The sequence below is a fragment of the Cucurbita moschata genome, unplaced genomic scaffold, assembly GCF_002738365.1.
Source record: "Cucurbita moschata cultivar Rifu unplaced genomic scaffold, Cmos_1.0 Cmo_Scf00001, whole genome shotgun sequence".
NCBI lineage: Eukaryota > Viridiplantae > Streptophyta > Magnoliopsida > Cucurbitales > Cucurbitaceae > Cucurbita > Cucurbita moschata.
Window position 1 is genome coordinate 9455589 of NW_019268517.1, and position 22576 is coordinate 9478164.

General features: G+C 35.2%; 4 protein-coding genes across 4 annotated transcripts; 3 read left to right on the forward strand and 1 right to left on the reverse strand.

Moving 5' to 3' along the window:
* Positions 1–7532: 7532 nt before the first annotated feature.
* LOC111453329 (60S ribosomal protein L12-3) lies at positions 7533–8348 on the forward strand. The gene has a single exon (XM_023094389.1). It carries the CDS (start codon positions 7618–7620, stop codon positions 8116–8118), a length of 501 nt encoding a protein of 166 aa, XP_022950157.1. The 5' UTR covers positions 7533–7617; the 3' UTR covers positions 8119–8348.
* A 1120-nt stretch (positions 8349–9468) lies between these two features.
* On the forward strand, positions 9469–10899 carry LOC111461325 (probable aquaporin PIP2-4). The gene is made up of 3 exons (XM_023104853.1): positions 9469–10081; positions 10149–10585; positions 10673–10899. The coding sequence occupies exons 1-3, from the start codon at positions 9772–9774 to the stop codon at positions 10796–10798; spliced, it is 873 nt and encodes a 290-aa protein (XP_022960621.1). The 5' UTR covers positions 9469–9771; the 3' UTR covers positions 10799–10899.
* A 647-nt stretch (positions 10900–11546) lies between these two features.
* Positions 11547–19207, forward strand: LOC111461062 (probable E3 ubiquitin-protein ligase LUL2). The gene is made up of 7 exons (XM_023104544.1): positions 11547–11657; positions 13033–13123; positions 13364–13464; positions 13727–13867; positions 16243–16805; positions 18033–18528; positions 18672–19207. The coding sequence occupies exons 2-7, from the start codon at positions 13039–13041 to the stop codon at positions 18786–18788; spliced, it is 1503 nt and encodes a 500-aa protein (XP_022960312.1). The 5' UTR covers positions 11547–11657; positions 13033–13038; the 3' UTR covers positions 18789–19207.
* A 763-nt stretch (positions 19208–19970) lies between these two features.
* LOC111461131 lies at positions 19971–21410 on the reverse strand. The gene has a single exon (XM_023104660.1). It carries the CDS (start codon positions 21408–21410, stop codon positions 19971–19973), a length of 1440 nt encoding a protein of 479 aa, XP_022960428.1.
* Positions 21411–22576: the final 1166 nt, after the last annotated feature.

The following is a 22576-nucleotide window of genomic DNA, read 5'->3' on the forward strand; positions in this document are numbered from 1 at the left end:
CCACACTTTTACCTTTTTCATCCTTGTCAAGCTTAGTGGATGTGCTCATGGGAGTTCTTGCAATCTTACCTCCATTGAACTTGAATCTTTTGAGCAAATCTTTAGTGTATTTCTCTTGATTGACGAAGATACCATCCTTGAGTTGTTTGATTTGAAGTCCAAGAAAGAAACTAAGTTCTCCCATCATACTCATCTCAAACTCACTATGCATACATTTAGCAAATTCTTCACATAAAGAAGGATTAGTAGAACCAAATATGATATCATCCACATATATTTGCACTAATAGCATATCGTTTTCTTTAATCTTAATAAAGAGTGTAGTGTCGAGTTTGCCCATTTTAAAATCATTCCCAATAAGAAAATTACTAAGTCTATCATACCAAGCTCTTGGAGCTTGTTTTAAGCCATAAAGAGCCTTTTTCAACTTATAGACATGATGAGGAAATTCTACATTTTCAAATCCGGGAGGTTGTTCTACATAAACTTCCTCCATAATATAACCATTCAAAAATGCACTTTTCACATCCATTTGATATAATACAAAATTTTTGTAAGAAGCAAAAGCAAGTAACATTCTAATAGCTTCTAATCTAGCAACGGGTGCAAAAGTTTCTTCATAATCTATGCCTTCCTCTTGACAATAACCTTGAGCTACAAGCCTAGCTTTATTTCTCATGATATTCCCATTTTCATCCATTTTATTTCTAAAAACCCATTTGGTTCCAATAATAGAAGTATTAGATGGCCTCGGGACTAATTTCCAAACTTTGTTCCTTTCAAATTGATTTAGCTCTTCTTGCATGGCTAAAATCCAAAACTCATCATTTTCGGCATCCTTAAGACTTTTTGGTTCAATTTGAGAAACAAAAGCAAGATTATTAAATAAATTAATAGAAGAGCGAGTTTTCACACCTTGTTCGAGATCACCAAGAATCAAGTCTTTGGGATGAGACAAGGCATACCTCCATTCTTTTGGCATTGATGAAGAACCTTCTTCCTTTAAGCTCACCTCTTCTTTACTCGTAACAATTTCCTTGCCGTTGTCACTAACGAGTAAGTCTCCAAAATTTCTTTCTAAATCATCACTACAAATAGACTCATTAGAAATATTATTGCAAGATTCATCAAATACCACATGCATAGATTCTTCAATAATTAGAGTTCTCTTATTGAAAATTCTATAAGCTTTACTAGTAGATGAATAGCCAAGAAAAATACCAATATCCGTTTTTGAATCAAACTTTCCAAGCTTTTCTTTGTTGTTCAAAATAAAACATTTACAACCAAAAACTTTGAAATACCCAACATTTGGAATTTTGTTATGCCAAAGTTCATAAGGAGTTTTATTTAATGAAGGTCTAATTAAAACTCTATTTAAAATATAACAAGCGGTATTAACGGCTTCCGCCCAAAAATATTTAGGTAAATCATACTCATTTAACATTGATCTAGCAAATTCTTGTAAAGTACGATTTTTCCTTTCAACCACACCGTTTTGTTGAGGAGTCCTTGGAGAGGAGAAGTCATGAGAAAGACCATTATCTTCACAAAATTTTTGAAAGGCAACACTATCAAATTCTCCCCCATGGTCACTCCTAATTTTAGTAATTAAAAATCCTTTTTCATTTTGAACTCTTTTTACAAAACTAGCAAATCTTTTCAAAGCATCATTCTTATGTTTTATCATCAAAACCCAAGTAAATCTTGAAAAATCATCCACTATAACAAAAGCATAATAATTTCCTCCATAACTAGCTATTTTAGAAGGGCCAAATAAGTCCATATGGAGTAGTTGAAGAGGTCTAATAGTAGAAATCATATTTTTAGATTTGAAAGAAGACTTAGTTTGCTTACCCATTTGACAAGCGTCACAAATTTTATCTTTTTCAAATTTAAGTTGAGGAAGACCTCTAACTAATGAATTTTTTGAAATATTTGAAATCAAGTACATACTAGCATGTCCTAGTCTTCTATGCCATAGCCAAGAGTTATTAAGCAAAACCGAAAGACATTTATCATTTGTAGGACAATCATTCAAATCAATAGTATACACATTATCATCTCTATTTCCTACAAACAAAACTTTTCTATCACTAGCATTTTCAATTATGCAATTATTCTTATCAAATACAACTCTAAAACCTTTATCACATAATTGACTAATGCTAAGTAAGTCATGCTTTAAACCATCAACTAACAATACATTTTCAATGAGAGTACAAGAGTCATTACCTATAGTACCCTTACCAATTATTTTACCCTTCTTGTTATCACCAAAGGTTACTAAGCCACCATCCTTCTTGGAAAGATTCACAAACTTGGATGGATTACCCGTCATGTGTCTTGAGCAACCACTATCCAAGTACCACTTATTTTTCTTGGAGGCTTTCAAACAAACCTAAAAACAAGGATATTCAAAATTGACATTTTGGTACCCATACTTGTTTGGGTCCTAGAAAGTTAGTGTTCACAAATTTAGGAATCCATTTCATATTTGCATTCATATTAAAGACATTGTATTTAGATAAGTAACAAGAATAATCTTTATGTCCAAACTTACCACATGAAAAACAAACAACATTATGCAATAATTTATTTCTTGGACTAAATTTGTGTATTCTATTTTTATTCGAAAAATTATTTTCTAAAACATTGTTAAATTTTGTATTTTGAGAAACTTTTCTTCCTAAAGGAATGTTTTGAGAATTTTTCAATTTAAAGCACTTAGGTCTAATATGACCTTCAACACCACAATAATGACATATAGGCACAAATCTAGATTTATCATACTTAGATACAAATTTATTGCTAGATTTAGACAAGATAGGGGATGCTTTAACAAATATTGTTTTAGAACTTGAAGGTGTAGAACATTCATCAATATAGCCTAATCCTCTTTTATCACCATATGACTTACCTCCTTCAAGTATTTTATCTAATTTTTGAGCACCTATTGTTAACATTTTAATAGACTCCTTAGCCCTACCAAGTTCTTGCAAATTATTTGATTCATTTTCTTTGAGCAATTTAATTAATTTATCTTTTTCACAACAATCATGCTCAAGAGACTTGACTTTATCAAGTAATGCATTTTTCTCATCACAATCAAATACATGCTTTTCACAAGGTACATCAATTTTAACAATATTATGATACTTCTCTTTTAAGCAAGAAATTTCATTTAGTAAAGACTTATTTTCAATAATTGAAGTCTTATATTTCTTTTTAAGCACAACATACTTTGAACTAAGTTTTTCTAAATCAATTGTCATCTCATCAACAAGTTTAAATAATTCATGATAAGAAAGAGATTCAAGAGTTACCTCATCTTCTTGTTCATCTTCTTGTTCATCCTCTTTGTCACTATGAGCCATGAAGCAAAAATTTGCTACTTCTTCATCACTTCCACTTGCACTTTCATCACTATCATCCCAAGTAGCCTTCATTGCTTTCTTCTTGGATTTCTTAGATGATTTGAGGAGAGGACAATCCGTTCTTATATGACCCGGCTTTTTACATTCATAACATATTACCTCATCGTTTTTGCTCTTCTCACCTTTTGACTCTTTTTGATTTGTGAAATGTTTCTTGAATTGTTTCTTCCTTTTAATAAAATTTTTATACTTACGTGTGAAGTAGGCGACATCATCTTCATCAAGGACGTCCTCATCTTCAGAGTCAACTTTGATGGACTTTAGGGCTATACTTTTCTTCTTTTTGGATTCTTCTTCCATGTGCCCGTTCATGGTAATCTCATGTGTCATGAGAGAACCAACGAGTTCATCCAAAGGAAGCTTTGTGAGATCCTTTGCTTCTTGAATCGCCGTCACTTTTGCCTCCCAACTTTTAGGCAAAGACCTAAGAATTTTTCTTACATTTTCGGAAGTAGAATATACTTTTCCAAGATTTTTCAAAGCATTTAAAATATTAGTAAATCTAGTAAACATATCACCAATAGGTTCATTTTCCTCCATTTTAAATAGTTCATAATTATGAACTAACATGCTAATTTTTGTTTCTTTAACTTGATTGGTTCCCTCATGAGTTACTTCAAGAGTTTTCCAAATTTCATATGCCGAAGAACACATACATACTCTATTAAATTCGTCATTACTTAAGGCACAATACAGACAATTGATAGCACTAGCATTTAAAGAACATTTTTTCATATCATGCTCATCAAATTCATTTTCTAATTTAGGCACCTCAATATTATTAACAATTTTTATTGGAATGTAAGGACCATTACTAACATTTAACCACAATTGATAATCAACGGATTGCAAATAAATTTTCATTCTAGCTTTCCAACATGTATAATTTGTTCCATCAAAATAAGGTGGCCTAGAAGTTGATTGCCCTTCACTAAAACCATTTTTAACACGTAGGTTTGCCATAAGCTCGAACAATAAAGTTTAGATAAAAAATCTATGGGAGCAACCTGCTCTGATACCAATTGTTGGATCGGTATGGCAACCCTAGAGGGGGGGTGAATAGGGTTTTAACGATAAAAGTGTTTAAACGTGATTAATTTTTCTAATGATAAAACTTTTTACAAATAAGTAGAAGATGATAATTACTAAAACAAAATAATTCAAGTCAAAACAATAATCAAGTAGAACATGCAATAAATCATAATAATAATTTTGAAATTAAATAGAAAAGAGTTAGAGAAAATGACACCGTAGTTTTATAGTGGTTCGGTCAAACTCGACCTACTCCACTCCCCAAGCGCCTCTTGGGAATTTGAATAAAGAACTTTTCCGACTCTTTCCACGGATCAGAGCCAAACCGGTACACCGCTCTTTTTACGAGTTCAAGAGCAAACTCAATCCTTTCCACGGCGCAGGATCAAACCGATACAAGTATTTGAGTTTGATAATAACACACCACAACTCTCTCAAAGAGTAGATTTACAATTTGGGATACTCACAACTATTTCCTCACAATACAAAAATAATCCCTCTCAAGAATAAGATGAAAAGAAATGAACTTGTAAGCTTGGAGAGAGCAACAAACAATGGAGACTTTGAACAAATGAGGATTGGAGAATGTATGTAAGTTGTGTGTTTTAAAAATGTGGGGAAGATGAGTTTATATAGAGGAGAAAAGTGGCAAAATGTAGGATTGAATATTGACCATTGGATTGTGTTAGGAATAATGGAAGGTGGAGATTAAAAGTAATTAAATAAGAAAATTTTCTAAATTCATTTATTTCAAAATTTTAATATAATAGTAATATAATATAATAATAATAAAAAGTTATGTGAGTAACGGTCAAATGAAATTCAAAATTTATTATAAATATAATAATATAATAATAATAAAAATGATGTGAGTAACTACTAAAATTTTAAAATATAATAATATAATAATATAATATAGTAATAATAAAATTCGATGTGAGTAACGGTTATATTCAAATTTATATTTTGTGAAAATAATTTTATTTAGAAATGTAATAATAAGAAAAAACTCCACCATTTGTTACTCTTCCAATATTATAAATGTCATACTTTGATATATTTTGATTTGTCCATCATTTTGATTTTGTTGCCACATCATCACGTCGGGTATGTTGTCTCGACTCTAATTTCTTCGTTTTAGCTCTGATTTGAGTAATTGAAAAGTTGTTGTAATCGTTATTCCCGACCTTATACTGTGGACAATTCAAAAAACTGAAAATAGTTAATAATTAAAAAGTAGGTTTGTTATCATCAAAACATCAATTAATTGATTGAAATTAATTAGAGTGAGATCAAGGCCAAAAAGCCAACAAATATAATGCCCGTTAATAATTATCTTAAATAAAAGTGAAATTATTTATTACTTCCATATTTATCCATCAATAAATTAATAAATTAAAAGTGCAAGAATTTAAGCCAATAAAAATCTTCGTCGTCAAGGGCAAGACACGTGGTGTACGAAAATCCACAAAGTTGACGTGCACGGTTTTTCGCAAACGGCTGTCGAGCGAAGATTCAGTGCATTGCGTATTACGAGTAAATAATGCAGCGGACAACGTGTCCAAATCAAGTACGTTGACATGATGTCAAGTTGAATTAAATATGAACATCTGACGGCGATGGTGAAGGGAGAGGGCACGGGTGTACCAAAAAGTAGGATACGTGAAAAAATAGAATTGTACTGTACTTTTAACGCTGTTTTCTTTTTCTCCGCCTAATTTATTTATTTTGGTCAATTAATTTGTTTAATTGTATTATTTTATTTACAGAAAATGCATATTTTAATTTTGGCATATTTTTCGTACATTAACTGGATAAGGTTAATTATTTTCCAAAAAATAAAAGATAAAAAATCATTTAATAATGTTATTATTCTTATTATATTTATTTTTTTAAGAAGGATGTGGTGGATAAGTTTTTTTTTTTGTACGGATTTTAAAATATTTTAAAAAGACCGAGAATAATCTTTCTTTTCTTAATTGATTATTTTCGTAGCTGAAAAGTATGTATATCGAATCACTCATATTTAAAATTTGACATCTTATTTAATTTAAAATGATAGTAGTAGTAGCTTTCCAGGACTTTGTTTGACATTATTATTTTTCGTAAACATTATTAAATATTTTAATAATTTTAATCTAATATTCTTATCAAATTACAATAATACCCTTAGCTTTTCGTAAACATTTCAAAATTATTAATATAGAATAATATAAACATTTTAGAAATTATAGACTAAAATAGTAATAATACAAAATTTAAATTAAAATAAGTCGAAATAATATTTTATATTATATTATTTTTGCGACCAATAATCTTAGATTTTATCTTTCCATATAAGAAAAAAAAACTTATGAATTAGATATTAAATTATTAATTAGTCATTTTCAAAATTGCCATTTTTTCAAGCATTGTTTAGCATATGTCAACTCTTGGGAATTGACGATTGATGATGTTGGCTTTTTTGTCATTTTACCTAATTAATTTTTCCAAATATCTTTATTAATAAATTATGCATTTTTTTAAAAAATAATTAGCTAATATATTTTTTTCAACATTTAATTATGATTACTATAATTATTATAGTTGAACTATATTAAAATAGACCATAAAAAAATATAAAAAAATTATTCTAGTGGGCTAATATTTTTTCCTTATTTAAATATGATTACCCAAATTGTCCATAAAAAAATTATTTACAATATATATTAATTTTAAAATCAACTAAATAGAAGATATCAGTTAATTGCTACATGAAATAAAAAAAAAATAAAAAAAATAAAAAACTAAAATATATAATAGAATAACTGTAAATATATTAAAATATAGGGACTAAATTGAAAATTTTAAAAGTATAGATTTTAATAAATAATAATTAAAAAAGAAAACGGGTCAGGAGAAATGGAGAAAATGGGCTGTGGTTTTAGGAGGGGATGAAATCCAAATTTTCTATTGGGCCGACACATCGGGATGAAATCCAAAACCTGCAGATTAGGGTTTTGAAGTTTCCATGGGCCGACACGTCGTTGCTGTATCAAAGACTCTAGCATAAATCAAGTGAAAGCCTCGCCGCTTTGTTAGGTTAACCAGTGGCTGCTCTTCCTTCTGTGGAATCTCTCGAATCCACTGACCTTCGCGACGCGGAATCATGCCTCCGAAGTTCGACCCTAGTCAGGTGGTGGATGTTTTCGTTCGCGTCACCGGAGGTGAGGTTGGAGCAGCCAGTTCTCTCGCTCCGAAGATTGGTCCTCTCGGTCTTTCTCCTAAGAAGATTGGAGAAGACATTGCTAAAGAGACCGCAAAGGAATGGAAAGGTCTTAGAGTTACTGTAAAGCTCACTGTCCAAAATCGTCAGGCGAAGGTCTCCGTTGTTCCTTCGGCGGCGGCTTTGGTAATTAAGGCGTTGAAGGAGCCGGAGCGTGACCGGAAGAAGACTAAGAATATCAAGCATAATGGCAATATTTCTCTTGATGATGTGATTGAGATTGCTAGGGTTATGCGGCCTAGATCGATGGCAAAGGACCTCTCTGGCTCCGTCAAGGAGATCCTTGGAACTTGTGTGTCTGTTGGTTGTACTGTTGATGGCAAGGACCCGAAGGATCTTCAACAGGAGATTAACGATGGCGACGTTGAAGTGCCCCAAGATTGAGAGTAAAAGTTTCTTTGGCCATTACTTTAGCACGAGGGATTGAATTTACCACAACTTTGTTCGATCAGTTTTGCTATTTAACATGAGTTTAGCATGGTTCTTCTATCTCTTGTTTATCTGCGTTTTTTTGTTGGGTTTTATTTAAAAAGCTTGAATTGGATTATGGCAATGAATATCAAAGCTTCATTTCTGTTCATGGAAACTGGATATAAATTTCATCTTTATTGAACATATTTTCTCCTGCCGAGAAATTGTTTGTATTTATCTTTATGAGTATTTCTAGGATCTCTTATGAACTCTAAAATAGTATTGTTTCAAGATTTTGATTTTATTAGCAATAGTCTCATGAACAATAAGTTGGAGGAATTTGATTAGGCTTTTGAATACTGGTTGCTGTATCTCCTATCATGCCCTCTAGTTGCCCCAAGCCCCGACATGATACTTGAATTACCCAACTTGAAGATGATTTGCAGCCTGCTTGGATGGCCCCTTTCGTACCCATTTGTTTCTTACTGATATGCATTCATCAGCAGGGAGGAGCCATCACTTCTCTGTGTTTGATGATAGAATCCTGTGTTTTTTAGTGTCTTCTGATTATTGCCGGGTGGTCTCGGAAATATTTATTAAAAAGAATAGATTCCATATATTTCTTATGTACCCTAGGAGTTATATTGGAATTAAATCACATTTCGAATCAATCTATATTGATTGACTGCCTCCACGATCTTGTTTGGATCTTCCAAATCATTCTCTAGGGATTAGACCCTTCTTTTTCTTTTTTGATTCACCCTTGGAGTTGAATCCTCGTTCCAGAATTGTTTTTGATCCAATTCATAGGACTCAATAGAAAAGGCAAATCCTTAGCTTAGATCTTGATTATTGACTTGAGTATTGGGCGAACAAAGTTCGTCCAAAACTCCCACCTATTGCTCTCTACACCTATTACCAATTTGATTATTGACCGAGTGTCGGAGTGGTAGTAGTTTACCAACCCGATTATTGTCTTCCGAGCACAATACAGTTTTCGATAATATAAATTTACCGAACAATATATTATTTTAATTGCATATTAGTAATTAATGTCGAATACTAATATACCATTTTTATGTACATGATTGACATATTTTCTTTTACTTTTCAAACTTTTTACATAGGCTAGAGTTGAAATTATGCTATATTAACAATTTTTTTTAATCTTATGTTATATCTACTATCATTTTGGCCAAATGCATATGCAATCCCACCCTCATGTAATTTTTTTATGAAGCTGTTGTAAGTTTTTAAAATATTGATATAATTTAAAATTTAAAATTCTAAGTATTATTATTATTATTATTATTTTTTTGTGTGTGATTAGAATGAATAAATAAACCAAATTAAAAAAAGAAAAAAGAAAGTAAATCCATAGGAGTAAATGGCTCGTTGAAAATGACTCTTCTCCTAAGCCCTACGACTAAATTCGGAGTTGAAAGCTTTTGTGGTCATTTGAAACGGACGAACCAAACCACAAATCCCGTAACACACAGACGTGGATTAACAACTCTTTGGAAGCCCCATAAAGTGTCGAACCAAATTCCAATTTCCAAATTCAAATCCATCTTTCTCAATCGGAGCTCACATTCACTCATCTAAGCTCACCTTCTCTCTGCTCCAATGGCTAATAACGACATCGAAGTCGGATCTCGGGGGTCCCTGCCGAGGAAGGACTATTTCGAGCCGCTTCCGGCGCCAATGATCGATATGGAGGAGTTGGCCAAATGGTCCTTTTACAGAGCCATAATCGCCGAGTTCGTCGCCACTCTTTTGTTTCTCTACGTCGCCGTTTTGACGGTCATCGGTAATAAAACCCAGACCGATCCCCTCAACGGCGGTAACCTCTGCGGCGGAGTTGGCACCCTCGGAATCGCCTGGGTCTTCGGCGGTATGATCTTCGTTCTCGTTTACTGCACCGCCGGCATCTCTGGTAATTCCCTTATCTTCATTTTTCCCCAATTTTCAAAACCCGGAAAATTAACCGGTTGGGTGTGCAGGAGGACACATAAACCCGGCGGTGACATTCGGAATGTTTCTGGGGAGAAAGATATCGTTGATTCGCGCCTTGCTCTACATTATAGCTCAGTGCTTGGGGGCGTTATGCGGCTGCGCCTTAGTCAAGTCACTACAGAGAGATCGCTACAACCACTATGGCGGTGCTGCCAACCAGCTCGTTGACGGCTACAGCAAAGGCACCGGTCTCGCCGTCGAGATCATCGGCACCTTCGTCCTTCTCTACACCGTCTTCTCCGCCACTGATCCCAAACGCAATGCCCGAGATTCCTACGTTCCTGTGCTGGCTCCACTCCCCATTGGGTTCACTGTTTTCATGGTTCATCTCGCTACAATTCCGATCACTGGCACTGGCATCAATCCAGCTCGAAGCTTCGGCGCCGCCGTGATCATCAACGATAAACAAATCTGGAAAGATCATGTATGTGTCCAGTTTTGAAGAAATCCCTTCTTGATTTCACGTTTTTTTGCAACGAATTAGAGATTTGATTGTGATGGTAAATTGCAGTGGATCTTCTGGGTCGGACCGCTGATCGGAGCAACCATTGCTACGATGTATTACCAGTATGTTCTTCGAGCCTCCGCCGTGAAAGCAATTGGATCCTTCAGAAGCACACCACCAACGCGTTACTAATGTTATGGACACAACACAACCAATCTATTTTTGATAAGTAGGAGAGATGAACCAACCGAACCGAGAGGAGTAAACCGAACCAAGATGGGCGGTTTTTTTTTTTAATTTTAATTTTTTTTTTCAATAAGAAATAAATAGTTTTCAAATTTTTATGGGGAAAACCTTCTACCACAAAAGTAAAAAGCTAGAGAACAATTTTATTTTGTATTTAATATTTTTTTTGTAATTATGCTGTCAATATGTATTTATTTATTTATTAGTTTGTATTGGACGTAAGAGGAGTTATTGATTAAAAAATAAGAAGAAATTGACATTTATATTGTAAAAAGAATTATTTGAGTTTTGATCAACCGGATTGAATTTATTTGTAACTAATAAGTTTATTTAAAACGTCTAATAGGCCTCTAAAATTTTGACCGTGTATAATATACTTTTAGTTTTTTTAAAAAATTTATATTTAATAGGTATTTTAACCTATTTGATACTCTCTTAAACTCTACTATATGTTATACCTAATATAAAAATTTAATTTTCTATTATCACAATAAAAGATTTATTAAATTGAAAAGAGTTAACCTCTAAAATTTTAAGTTTGTATTAAATAAATCTCTAAAAAAAAAAAAAATTTAAAATATATTTAATATCTTAAAAGTTTAATCGATCTATAAATGTAAAGAATAAAGAAATAAAGAACCGGCATTTAAAATATATATAATTACTAAAAAAATTATAAAATATTATAATTTCATAGGAATAGGAAATTCCCACTCCATCGAGGACGTTTTTCCTTCGACCCATCGGTTTAGCGATTCCGTCGGAATCTTCCAGTTTCTTCGCACCCGGCAATCTCCATCTACAGGTACAGATCACATTCGCTTCCTCTCTCTCTAACTACTATTCTTATTACGATCTGCTATTCTGGAATCTCAATCTATGATTGCTTGATCTTGTTCAGTGATTTGTTATTCTGCTCTGTGCGATTGATTCTTCTACTTCATTTACCGGCAATTGCGCGCGCGCGCGCGTATTTTACTTTTTGTCCGCCGAATTTGGTGTACGGCTGTGGTTACTGACGAGATCTTTGTTGTCGAATCCTTTTGTTTTGTGTTTCCTGTTCGGTTTGGATAGATAGCCGAAGTTTTCTAGATCTATTTGTTCTCTTAGATTTGGACCATGAGTAATCAAGAAACATAGGCTTATACGCTTAATCGATCTGCGTCGACTCCCGCCGAGTTATGAATTCTGCTGCTTGCAAGTGTAATTAAGTGTCAGATTTCCGAATTTGAAACTTAAGATTCATTTGATCTAGGGAATTTATAGGTTTTCAATTCTCGGTCTTACTTTTGACGCACACAATTGATTTACGATTTGCTATATAAGCAACTGAAACTCTTGTCTATGATTCGTAGTAGAAGAAACTTTTGGTGAACTAGGTTTTGGGTTTAGGTTATGAGAAGCATTCGAGACAAGGTTGTTTTATGTTCTGGTGCATGAGATCTCTAAGCTGACTAGATTTGAAACTGAAGGTGAGGAAATTTCAATTATTTTCTTGTACTTTTCCTCTTAGGTAGTTAATGATAAGACTACGAAAGACTAGGAGTTTGGACTAAAATTAGTGTGTTAAGGAGAAAAAACAATTTTTTCTATAGATTAGTTTTGAACTGCGTCAATATGATATAAAGACTATATTTGTTGAAATAACTCTAAAATAATGCACAAAATGAAACCAGCCGCAAATACTTATTTGCATCGGAAACCATGATGATTCTTAAACGAGGGTTGGAATGACACTTTGAGGCAGCAACTTCTAAGCTTCAAGATTTATGGCTTCTTTGATTTCTAAGAGCAAGGCACAGGCCTCATGGCTCTTATGGAGGCTGTGCTGTATTCTTACAAGTATTACATCATCTTATTTGTTGAATACTAATACTCGATCAGCTGCTCTTGTGATACTATAGTCCATTACAACTTTTACTACTAAGACTTCGGTTTAGAAATTGGTCCGAGTCAGCTTAAGCATAGTTTATGGTCAAAACCTACAAGTTAGACATTTGGATCCCCACCCCCACATGTGTGAACTAAAAAGAAAAAGGTTTGATTCAATTAATTATGATAACATCTCCAACAACATTTAGCAACGTAGTTTCTGCTCCGATCGTCTCTAGTGGAGTTTCAGGCCCTTCTTTTACTTCTTCTTCTTATTTTTTTTAGAAAAAAATATTTTCTTTTTGTAGGAGAATATGGCAACTAGGGGTCAAGGTGGTATCCAACAATTGCTTGCAGCAGAGCAAGAAGCTCAACACATTGTCAATGCTGCCAGAAATGGTAAACTGACTCTTTTATTTTGGTTTTGTTATATACTTTTTAACATCCATATGCATGTAAATTTGTAATGGTTCAACTAGTTCCTGGAAGCATGTAGGTTCAGTTCATAATTTGCTTGACACGAGTTTACAAGGACCATTATCTTCTCTTTTACTGCTATCGATTTACTTTTTTATTGTTGCTTTATGAAGTTGAACATAATCTATAACTCAATGACTTTGGGTTTCCTGTTTTCTTTAGCAAAATTGGCTAGACTGAAACAAGCCAAAGAAGAGGCTGAAAAGGAAATTGCTGCTTACCGTGCCCAAGTGGAGGCTGAGTTCCAAAGAAAACTCTCTGAGGTTGGTATTTAATTATATTATGCACTTACAACTTTCTCTTGCTGTGAAAAAAGCCATTCTAAGATGTTAATATATCTGCTAACTTCTGTTCCTTTGGGGTCTTCCAGAATATATCTGCTATCCCATTTGGCACAGGGGTTGCCTTCTTTTGTTCATACTATCAGTGAAATGAAGGAATCAAAGTTTCTCATAAAAAAAAAATATAGTTGCTAACTCTGCCCTTCTTGCTTCTCCCATCTCACTATCATTTTTGGTCATATAGAGTAGCGGGGATTCAGGAGCTAATGTTAAGCGGCTTGAAGTCGAGACAGATGCAAAGATTGCGCACCTGAAAGAAGAGTCTGCTAGAATTTCGTACGATGTCGTGGACATGCTCTTGAAGCATGTGACAACCGTGAAAAATTGAACGTCTTGATCACAAAGGTTGCAGTAAGAAACTCTAAATTATGTTATTCTTTTTGTGGTGCCTGGAAACGGCTCAAACTGCATGTGTATTATGGAGATGAATCCTTTCCTTTGCATGGATCAGCAGTCAGTACTTTGCAGACTGCACTGTGTTGAATAATATATGATTTGATTCAATGTTCATTTCTATGTTTCATGAGGTTGAATTGAATGTTTATGAAGTAACACATTCCTGTTGTTGTCTTGATTTATTTGCTTGATAGCTTCATTATGCATCCAGGGTTCTTCCTTATCATCTTTGGATCAATATTTGAATGGAAGTTTGTATTAGAAGTCCTTGCATGATTAGAAGTTTGTAAATCCCTTTCGTGTACAGCATACCTTTAATGTGTACTACATTATTTTACAGCATAAAATAAAGAAAAAGTGTGTGTTTGGGAACAAGGATTGTTATTCCTTTTCGGCATAATTTGTTTATTACTATTATTATTATTCCTTCATGAAACTGTGGTCCTTCAATCAAATTCCAAGGTTCTTCCTTATCATCTTTATCAGTAACAACATGGCCAATATTCTGCTCTGCTTAATTTACAAAATTTGTTTTTTTAAATTTGAATATTATACTTTTTGGCATTAATATTAGTTTGGGAGTTTTAGTTGGAAGGTTCTTCGTTATGTGGGGCTCGGTTATCTCTCTCTACTATTTCAATTGAAGAGGATGAGTCATATCTGATTTGTCCCTAGGACGACGATGATGTAAGCATATGTTGTTAGGATCGATATTAGTTGTTAGCTCTGATACCAATTGTTAGGATTGCTAAAGGAAGAGATAATACAAAGAATATTATTGATGACTTTTATTATTGATGACTTCAGGCATGTACAATGAAATAAAAGGAAGAGAAGTAGGTTTTGAGAGTATAGCTAATGAGTATATATATGGATTCAATTTACTAAATATAACTTCAAAAGATTTAAACTTAGATATAATTTAACAAATATATTTCTATCAAATCTTTACCAAATAGTACCATATATATCTTTGTCAAATTTTGACCTAATGTCTTCCAAACATATTTATACTAATCTTTATGAATTGTCTTCCAAATATATATCTACCAGATCTTTCCTAAATATATTCAAAATATATCTCAATCAGATTCAACCTATGTTTCATGGTTATGGTTATATGAGTAACAACAATGAGATCGTGCTAGTAGAAACAGGCAGAATTAAGATGCCATTAATATGAGAAAGTTTAAATGGTTTATTTGAGCAATTTTTTCTAACTAATAATTTTATTTTATAAAAGTGATATTTTTATTTATTGAATTTATAATTTAATAGTTTTTAGAGAGGAATGTGGGTCCATGGAAAGATATTAATTAAGCCTTTTAATACATTAATTTCATATTTTATTGAATTAAAAACAAAATAGAAAATATAAATTGATTTTATAAATTAATTCAAGTAGAACCAAAATACCTTTTTTATATAAATAAAAATGGATTTAGTGTGGTGGATAAAGACAATTATGGTGGGGTATAGCATTTTTTGTTTCTTTAATTTTAGCAGACAAAATTTCATGGGTTTCCAAATAAAAACATTTTTTTTAAAAAAAAAGCATAATTTTCTTTTTTTTTTCTTCGCCACACCTTTTTCTTCCTACTTTGTTTTTTAGTCCCTGTCTCAATTCCGATAGGATGAAATAACTTGAACTCGGAAAAAAGAAATCACAAGAAATGCATCTTTATTGGCTCGTTTAGATTCTCGTGTAGCTCAATATGAACTTAAGCTTAAAAGACAACCAAATACCCGATATTAAGAAGCTAAGGTGTTTAAAAATTATGTTAAGACATTTTCTAAATCCAAATAATCCTATTCAAATTATTGACAATTTATGAGGATAATCACAACAACATGGTCACATTACTAGATCACTTAACGTAAAAATGGTCCGTAATATTACAATTTTCAAAAATAAGATTTTTTTTAATCCCAAAATTAGGAATATAATTATATATATATATATACACAACTTAGGAATAAAAAGGAGGAGGGAGGAGAGAGAAAGTGAAGAGGGAGGAGAGAGAAGAGGGGTGGGTTTGATCTCCAAATGGGATGGTTCTTCTGGGTGGAGCCTTGCGCAATCCCCATTATACCCGCCACCAAATCTCCATTCCCTTTCTCTCTCCTCTCCTCTGTTCCTTTCCCCTTTTCCCAATTGTTTTAGCTGTTTCCTCTGTCCTTCCCCATCCAAAACCACCGCCCCCTTCCATTCCCTTCTTTTCTATATCCCCATCCCTCCTCTTCCCCTTCTCTCTGCCCTTTTCTGAGCTTCAAACGGGCCTGTTCTTCTTCACGCCCCTTTAATCCATCTGGGTTTTTGTTTTTCCGATTTGGGTTCATCAGATTTGTCTTTTCTGCCAACAAATATCAATTTCCATGGGTAACATTGGGAGTAGCGGTTCCCATGGCCGGAGACGACACGATTCCCGTCGGGGACATCCGACTCCACCTCCACCTCCGCCGCCACAGCCCGAAATCACAAGTAATCGGTTCGTTTTCGCCGCTGCAACGCCCTACCCATCGCAATACCCTAATCATCCGAATCAAGCGCCGCCGTACTATCAGTACCCTGGTTACTTTCCGCCGCCACCTGGTCCACCACCGTCGATGCCGATGCCCTTGCCGGCGTCTTACGACCATCAACACCGCGCTGCCCATCCCCATATGGATCCTGCGCATTGGGTCGGTGGGAGATATCCTTACGGTCCTCCTATGCCGCCCCAAACGCCCTATGTTGAGCATCAGAAGGCGGTTACCATTCGAAATGATGTTAATCTCAAGAAAGAAACTCTTAGGGTTGAGCCCGATGAAGAAAACCCCGGCCAATTCCTTGTATCTTTCTTGTTCGATGCCACCGTCGCCGGGAGGTATCTTTCTAATCTTTGGAGCTTTTGTTCTGTATCTGTGATTGTTAGTTCATTGTTCTTTCATTTTGCTGCTTATTAGTTTCAATCATTTGCAATTCTGGAAAAGGCTTAAACCATAAGAATGTAAAACTGGGCATCACTAAATATAATACAAATTTTCGAATTCGTAGTAACTTTTTGAATACAGATTCTAAATCATTGATGGATTGAGTGATCTTTGAGGGCTGTTTCAAGTCTTAAAGATGAAAGTGGTGATGAACCACTTGAGCCCATGTTGTGGTAGAATGACAGTCTCTACTGTTATATTTTGAAGAGAAGGCAATGAATTGGTGTTGTTTTTCGTAACTATTGCCATTGCAGACAAGTATTTCGAGTATCGATACGTTTCTGTAGAGGCATAGTCTCTTTTGTTAAAGGTATTAACATTCTTTAGAGATTCCACATTGGTTAGAGAGGGGAACAAACCATTCCTTAGTGTGGAAACTTTTCCCTAGTAGATGCGTTTAAACTGTGAGGTTGATGGCGATACGTAACGGGTCGAAGTGCACAATATCTGCTAGTGGTGAGCTTGGGCTGTTACAAATGGTATTAGAGTTAGACACCGGGCGGTGTGCCAACGAGGATGCTAGCCCCCAAGGGGTGGGTGAAGGAAACGAAACATTCTGTGTAAAGGTGTGGAAACTCTCCCTAGTAGACATGTTTTAAAACCGTGAGGTTGACGACAATGCTTAATGAGCCAAAGCGGACTGCTAACAGTGGACTTGAGATGTTACAAGTGGTATCAAAGCCAGACACTGGACGGTGTGCCAGCGAGGACGCTGGACCTCCAAGGGTGGAGATTGTGAGATCCTACATTAGTTTGAGAGGGGAACAAAGCATTCCTTATAAGGGTGTGGAAGCCTCTCCCTAGTAGACGCGTTTTTAAACCGTGAGATTGACAGCGATACGTAACAAGCCAAAGTGGACAATATTTGCTAGCGGTGGACGTTGGCTGTTACAAATGGTATCAAAGGTAGATACCGGGCACTGTGCCAACGAGGACGCTGGCCCCTAAGGGGGGTGGATTGTGAGATCCCACGTCGGTTCTTTTGTAAGAGGTATTAACATTCTTTAGAGGGTCTTTCTGTTCTGATGCTTATTCATCTAGATTTGTCTGCTTCTTTAATAAGAGATTTGATCTGGGTTTCTGCTAGCCTGAGAATTTGGTTTTCTTTTGTCTTGAAACAGTATCACCATCTTCTTCTTCGCGAAAGAAGGCGAAGATTGTAACTTGACGCCCGTAAAAGAAGACACTTTTCAACCAGTGACTGTCCATTTCGAACAAGGCCTCGGACAGAAGTACAGACAACCTTGTGGAACAGGAATAGATTTCTCAAAGTTCGAAGAGTCGGAGTTAGTGAAAGTAAATGACACAGATGTCTATCCATTAGCTGTTAAAGCCGAGGCTTCTACCGAAGGTCAAACCGGCCCCGATGGTACCGTGGTACCTGAGACCATGAATTCTCAGATAACACAGGCAGTGTTTGAGAAAGATAAAGGTGAATATCAGGTAAAAGTGTTGAAGCAAATCCTGTGGGTCAATGGTATGAGATATGAGCTGCAGGAGATCTATGGAATTGGAAATTCAGTCGAGGACGATGTCGATGGAAGCGACCCTGGAAAGGAATGTGTCATTTGCTTGTCCGAACCACGGGATACGACTGTCCTTCCCTGCCGACACATGGTAACAACAAACAACACTTCTCTTGCAAAATGTTTCGTTTCGACGATCTTTTATACCTACGAAATCCATCTCTTGTGCATTTATCTGTGCTTACTACAGAGTATTCTTGATTTGCATTAACTTGTTTCTGTTGTCATTGGCAGTGTATGTGTAGTGGTTGTGCTAAGGTTTTGAGGTTCCAGACGAATCGATGCCCGATTTGCAGACAACCCGTCGATAGGCTCTTAGAGATAAGGGTCAACAATGGGGCAGAAGAATAAGGAATGGTATACTATCATTATGATCATAAGAGAACTCTGTACAGCACTGTGTTTATTGAATTTCTTCTTGTATTATCTGAATTTATTCTCTTTTCTCCCCCCTGAATTTCCTACCTGCTGTTATAAATAATCAAGAAGGGAAGCTTTTTATGCCAAGGAAGAAGAAGAAGAAGAAGAAGAAGGAAGAAAAGGAAAGAAATTGGTATCAGTTGTGCTTGTGTTCTCATGCCCAAAAGTGTCATTACAATTTTTATCTATTATATACTTCAGCTGAGCCTTGCTTTGTTGCCTCCGAATTCTCGCCATTTGTCCGATCAAAATTTGATTCGGAGGCAACTGATGTTCGTTTTTTCTTCTCGTTCTAACTAGCTAAGTAGTTGAGATCGTTTCTCAATCTAACTAGCTGAGTATTTGAGATTCGTTTCTCGTTCTAACTAGCTGAGTATTTGAGTTTCAGAAAACAAATGATCGAATGATGTGCACGACATGACAGCCAATCTAAGCATAGTTTAGAAGATTACCTATCGTACATATGCTTATTATCTTTCAAAGTCTGAAATCTTAAAGTCCATTTGAGTTCGGTTTGTTTAAGGTTGTCTTGTTGTGTTGGAGAAAAATTAATAATATCGAAAGTTTAAGATGAAGTAAACATAAGGAAATTAATTCAATTCAACCAATATTAAATTTATACATCCACTTTTTTCTTTTTGCTTTATTCTTCATCATCCTAAGACAGCTTTTGAATTTTTTTAATCAAATTTTAATAATATTTTCATGAAAACAAAGCATCTATCATGGGTGGATTAAAAGTTTATATATTTCATTTAATAATATTTTCATGTTCGAATCTTTAGAACATTATAATATATGACACATCATACACTAAAAGTGCTACAACTCTCCACTGTCGAAGCAACACGTTAACATTATGATCAACTTTATAATAAAAAAACAAAAGTCAAAACATCATAATCATACTTTAAAAAAGGCTAAAGCAAACACAAAGGCGTCCTTTATTCTAACCAAAAACCATGCAGATGCAGTTCATAAGTTCAGTACTTCATAAATAAAACAGAAGAAACAAACAAAGTGGTTGCTTATTTAGTGCTAATTGAGTGCTCAACCACACAGCAACTCATAGGTTTCCTTACCCATCACAAGCCAACCAGACAAGATATGATTTCAGAGTTTCATGGAGGAAGGAGCATCTAGAAACCATTGATGAACATAGACACCACTGTTCCTCAAATCCTTGAACAGATCCATACAGTCTCTCTTCAGCTCACCGTCTTCATCAACCCCATCTCTGCAGCTCAGAAACAGTTCATCCACCCTGCAAATGACTCCACTTTCAAACAAATCCGATAGAAACTTCAGTTCTTCCTTCCCTGCATCCATTTTCAATACAACAAAATCCGAATGCTGCACGGTTTCCTTGAACCAAGAGAGAAAATCAAAATCATTGTTATCGACGTATGGCTCTTCGTCTTCGTTGTTGGTATCATTGTCATTATCGGTAGTTTGATCAGTTCCAGCTAGGCCAGGATGATAAACAAATGTGATTCCAGGCTTGTGGATATGGGTGGCGAGAGCAGACATATCATGATCGACAAAATACACGTTAAAATCTCTACGATCCATGGGATAAGAAGGTGGAAACCAATCTGTGTTGGTGTAATCCAGGCGCTTCCCTGTACCAATATTGACATATACGAACTTTTCCCAATTAGAAGCATCTACAAGCTTTGGCAAATAAGACACCTTTTTGTCAAATCCCACCGGTTTTACCTTCACGAGAGGCTCCATTTTAGGAATTAGAGGTTTGTTCCTTGTGAGAGACCGACATTCAGACGAAAAGCGAGGCTCCAAACGCCCAAATTCTTCGAGTTTCTTCTTGAATACAACCAGAATTGAGTTATTAACATGACGAACATGCATCACACTGGAAGTTTTCAGCAAAGATGACACTGGGGTTGCAGCTCTTATCAAATTATTGGGCAATGAACCAGTAGCACCCACAATAACAGCCCCAATTCCACCAGGTCTAAGCACACGCTCGATCTCGAGCACCAAAAGTGCAGGGGCTGAATGCCTGTCTAGATCTCTAGAGAAAACGAAATCAAAGGATCGATCCTTAAAGTCCAATTTGTAGACAAATTGCTTTCTCCTAAGCGAGAAAAATGGGCGTTGACCAACACCCATAACGTCACTGAATCCCATATCCCTCAATGCCAAGACGGCGGAGCTCGATTCCTCTCCAACGCAGAGAGATTTCACACCGTGATTCAACAGTTTCTTCTCCATTAACTCAATAACGACATTGGTCGTTAAGTTCATATGTTCCTCACAGTGCATCCCTACAAATGGCACCCAAACCGGATTCAGAAAATGACCCTGAAACAAGTACGATCCTCGAGAATCTTTCGCATTCGAATTCACATAATCACACTTCACAGCACAATCGCGAAAGATCACAGGCGGAATCTCCCCAAAATTAGCACCGGTCAAAATATGCAACAAAGGAACAGCCGAAACAGCCAAGGCGAAAAGAAAAGTTCGAACAATAACACGCCTCGCCAATGCCCCATGAACGATCTGCCATTTCATACCTTTCAAACTCATTTCTCCAATCGCCACTCACAACCCGCTCAGATTTCGTTCGTTTACCGTCGTCAAAGACGAACACAAAACAGGAACAATTTATAATTCCTCAAAACAACACCACAGAAGAAACAAAGCCAAATTGAGAAACCAAAACAACATTAGCGAGTACAAAACCTGGAGGATGTGTGATTTCCACCCACGAGGAGCCCCATAGATTTTTGCATAATTAACCAGACTCTCTTCGGAATCCTCATCCTTCGAATTCTCCCGTCCCAAGTCACCATCAGACTTCAAAAACCTACATCACATTCTTCGAAAAATCGACTTCCACAGCACAGAAACCTCCAAAACCCTAAATGAAACTGAAAATGGAGATCAAATTTCAGAATCGGAGCTAGGGTTTCCAGTGAAGAAGAAGAAGAATGTGAATGGAAGTAGATCTAAAACGAGTGGGACTATTATTAATTCTGTTAGATCGCTGAAAATGTTGCTAACTCCGGGTATTACGTGGCGCGAATTATAAGACACGTGTCAAGTCCTGAATGGTCGAGATTTGAGATTAGAGGATTGTGGGCCCTCAATTATTGGCCGTTAAAGGGCTTTAAAGTAATTTAAAGGGGGGCAATAGTAGTGCAAGACCGATCTTAAGTAATTTATATATATTATTTTTTGGCTTTACACTTGATAATCTTAAGTGTATGGGCCAAAAGCCCAATAGCAGAGCATCCGCATTCAAATGGGCCGAATTCTGGTTAAATGGGCCGAACTCTGATCTTAATGGGCCCATTCCTTGTTTGTCTGTGTAGTATACCAGTCTAAACAAGACAATTCAGGAAGTAAATAAAAAAGGATTAATTATGACATCAGAAATACAAATACATGACATCATCCAATTATGAAATTACAATAATGGGCTTGCCTTTTTTTTTCTTTTTTAATTAAAAAAGTCAATTATATAGATTTCATTATTCAAATTTGAGGTTAGAGATAAGAATGTGTCACAAATTGATTGGCTGATTTTTTAAAAATAGAATAGTCACCAAAAAAAAAAAAAGGAAAAATGATATTGTCGTGTATGTGTATATATGTGTGTGTATATATATTATATACACACACAGTTGTAGATTGAGATTTGGGTTCTTCTCTCGAACTTCCCGATGAATATTATGTAATGTAAAATTAGT

Coding starts and splice junctions, on each gene's coding strand:
- LOC111461062 (XM_023104544.1), top strand. CDS start 13,039: ATGGCAACTAGGGGTCAAGGTGGTATCCAACAATTGCTTGCAGCAGAG. Junction 13,124..13,363: donor TGTCAATGCTGCCAGAAATG/GTAAACTGACTC, acceptor TGTTTTCTTTAG/CAAAATTGGCTAGACTGAAA. Junction 13,868..16,242: donor ATGTGACAACCGTGAAAAAT/TGAACGTCTTGA, acceptor ACGCCCCTTTAA/TCCATCTGGGTTTTTGTTTT.
- LOC111461325 (XM_023104853.1), top strand. CDS start 9,772: ATGGCTAATAACGACATCGAAGTCGGATCTCGGGGGTCCCTGCCGAGG. Junction 10,082..10,148: donor CTGCACCGCCGGCATCTCTG/GTAATTCCCTTA, acceptor TTGGGTGTGCAG/GAGGACACATAAACCCGGCG. Junction 10,586..10,672: donor AACAAATCTGGAAAGATCAT/GTATGTGTCCAG, acceptor GGTAAATTGCAG/TGGATCTTCTGGGTCGGACC.
- LOC111453329 (XM_023094389.1), top strand. CDS start 7,618: ATGCCTCCGAAGTTCGACCCTAGTCAGGTGGTGGATGTTTTCGTTCGC.
- LOC111461131 (XM_023104660.1), bottom strand. CDS start 21,410: ATGAGTTTGAAAGGTATGAAATGGCAGATCGTTCATGGGGCATTGGCG.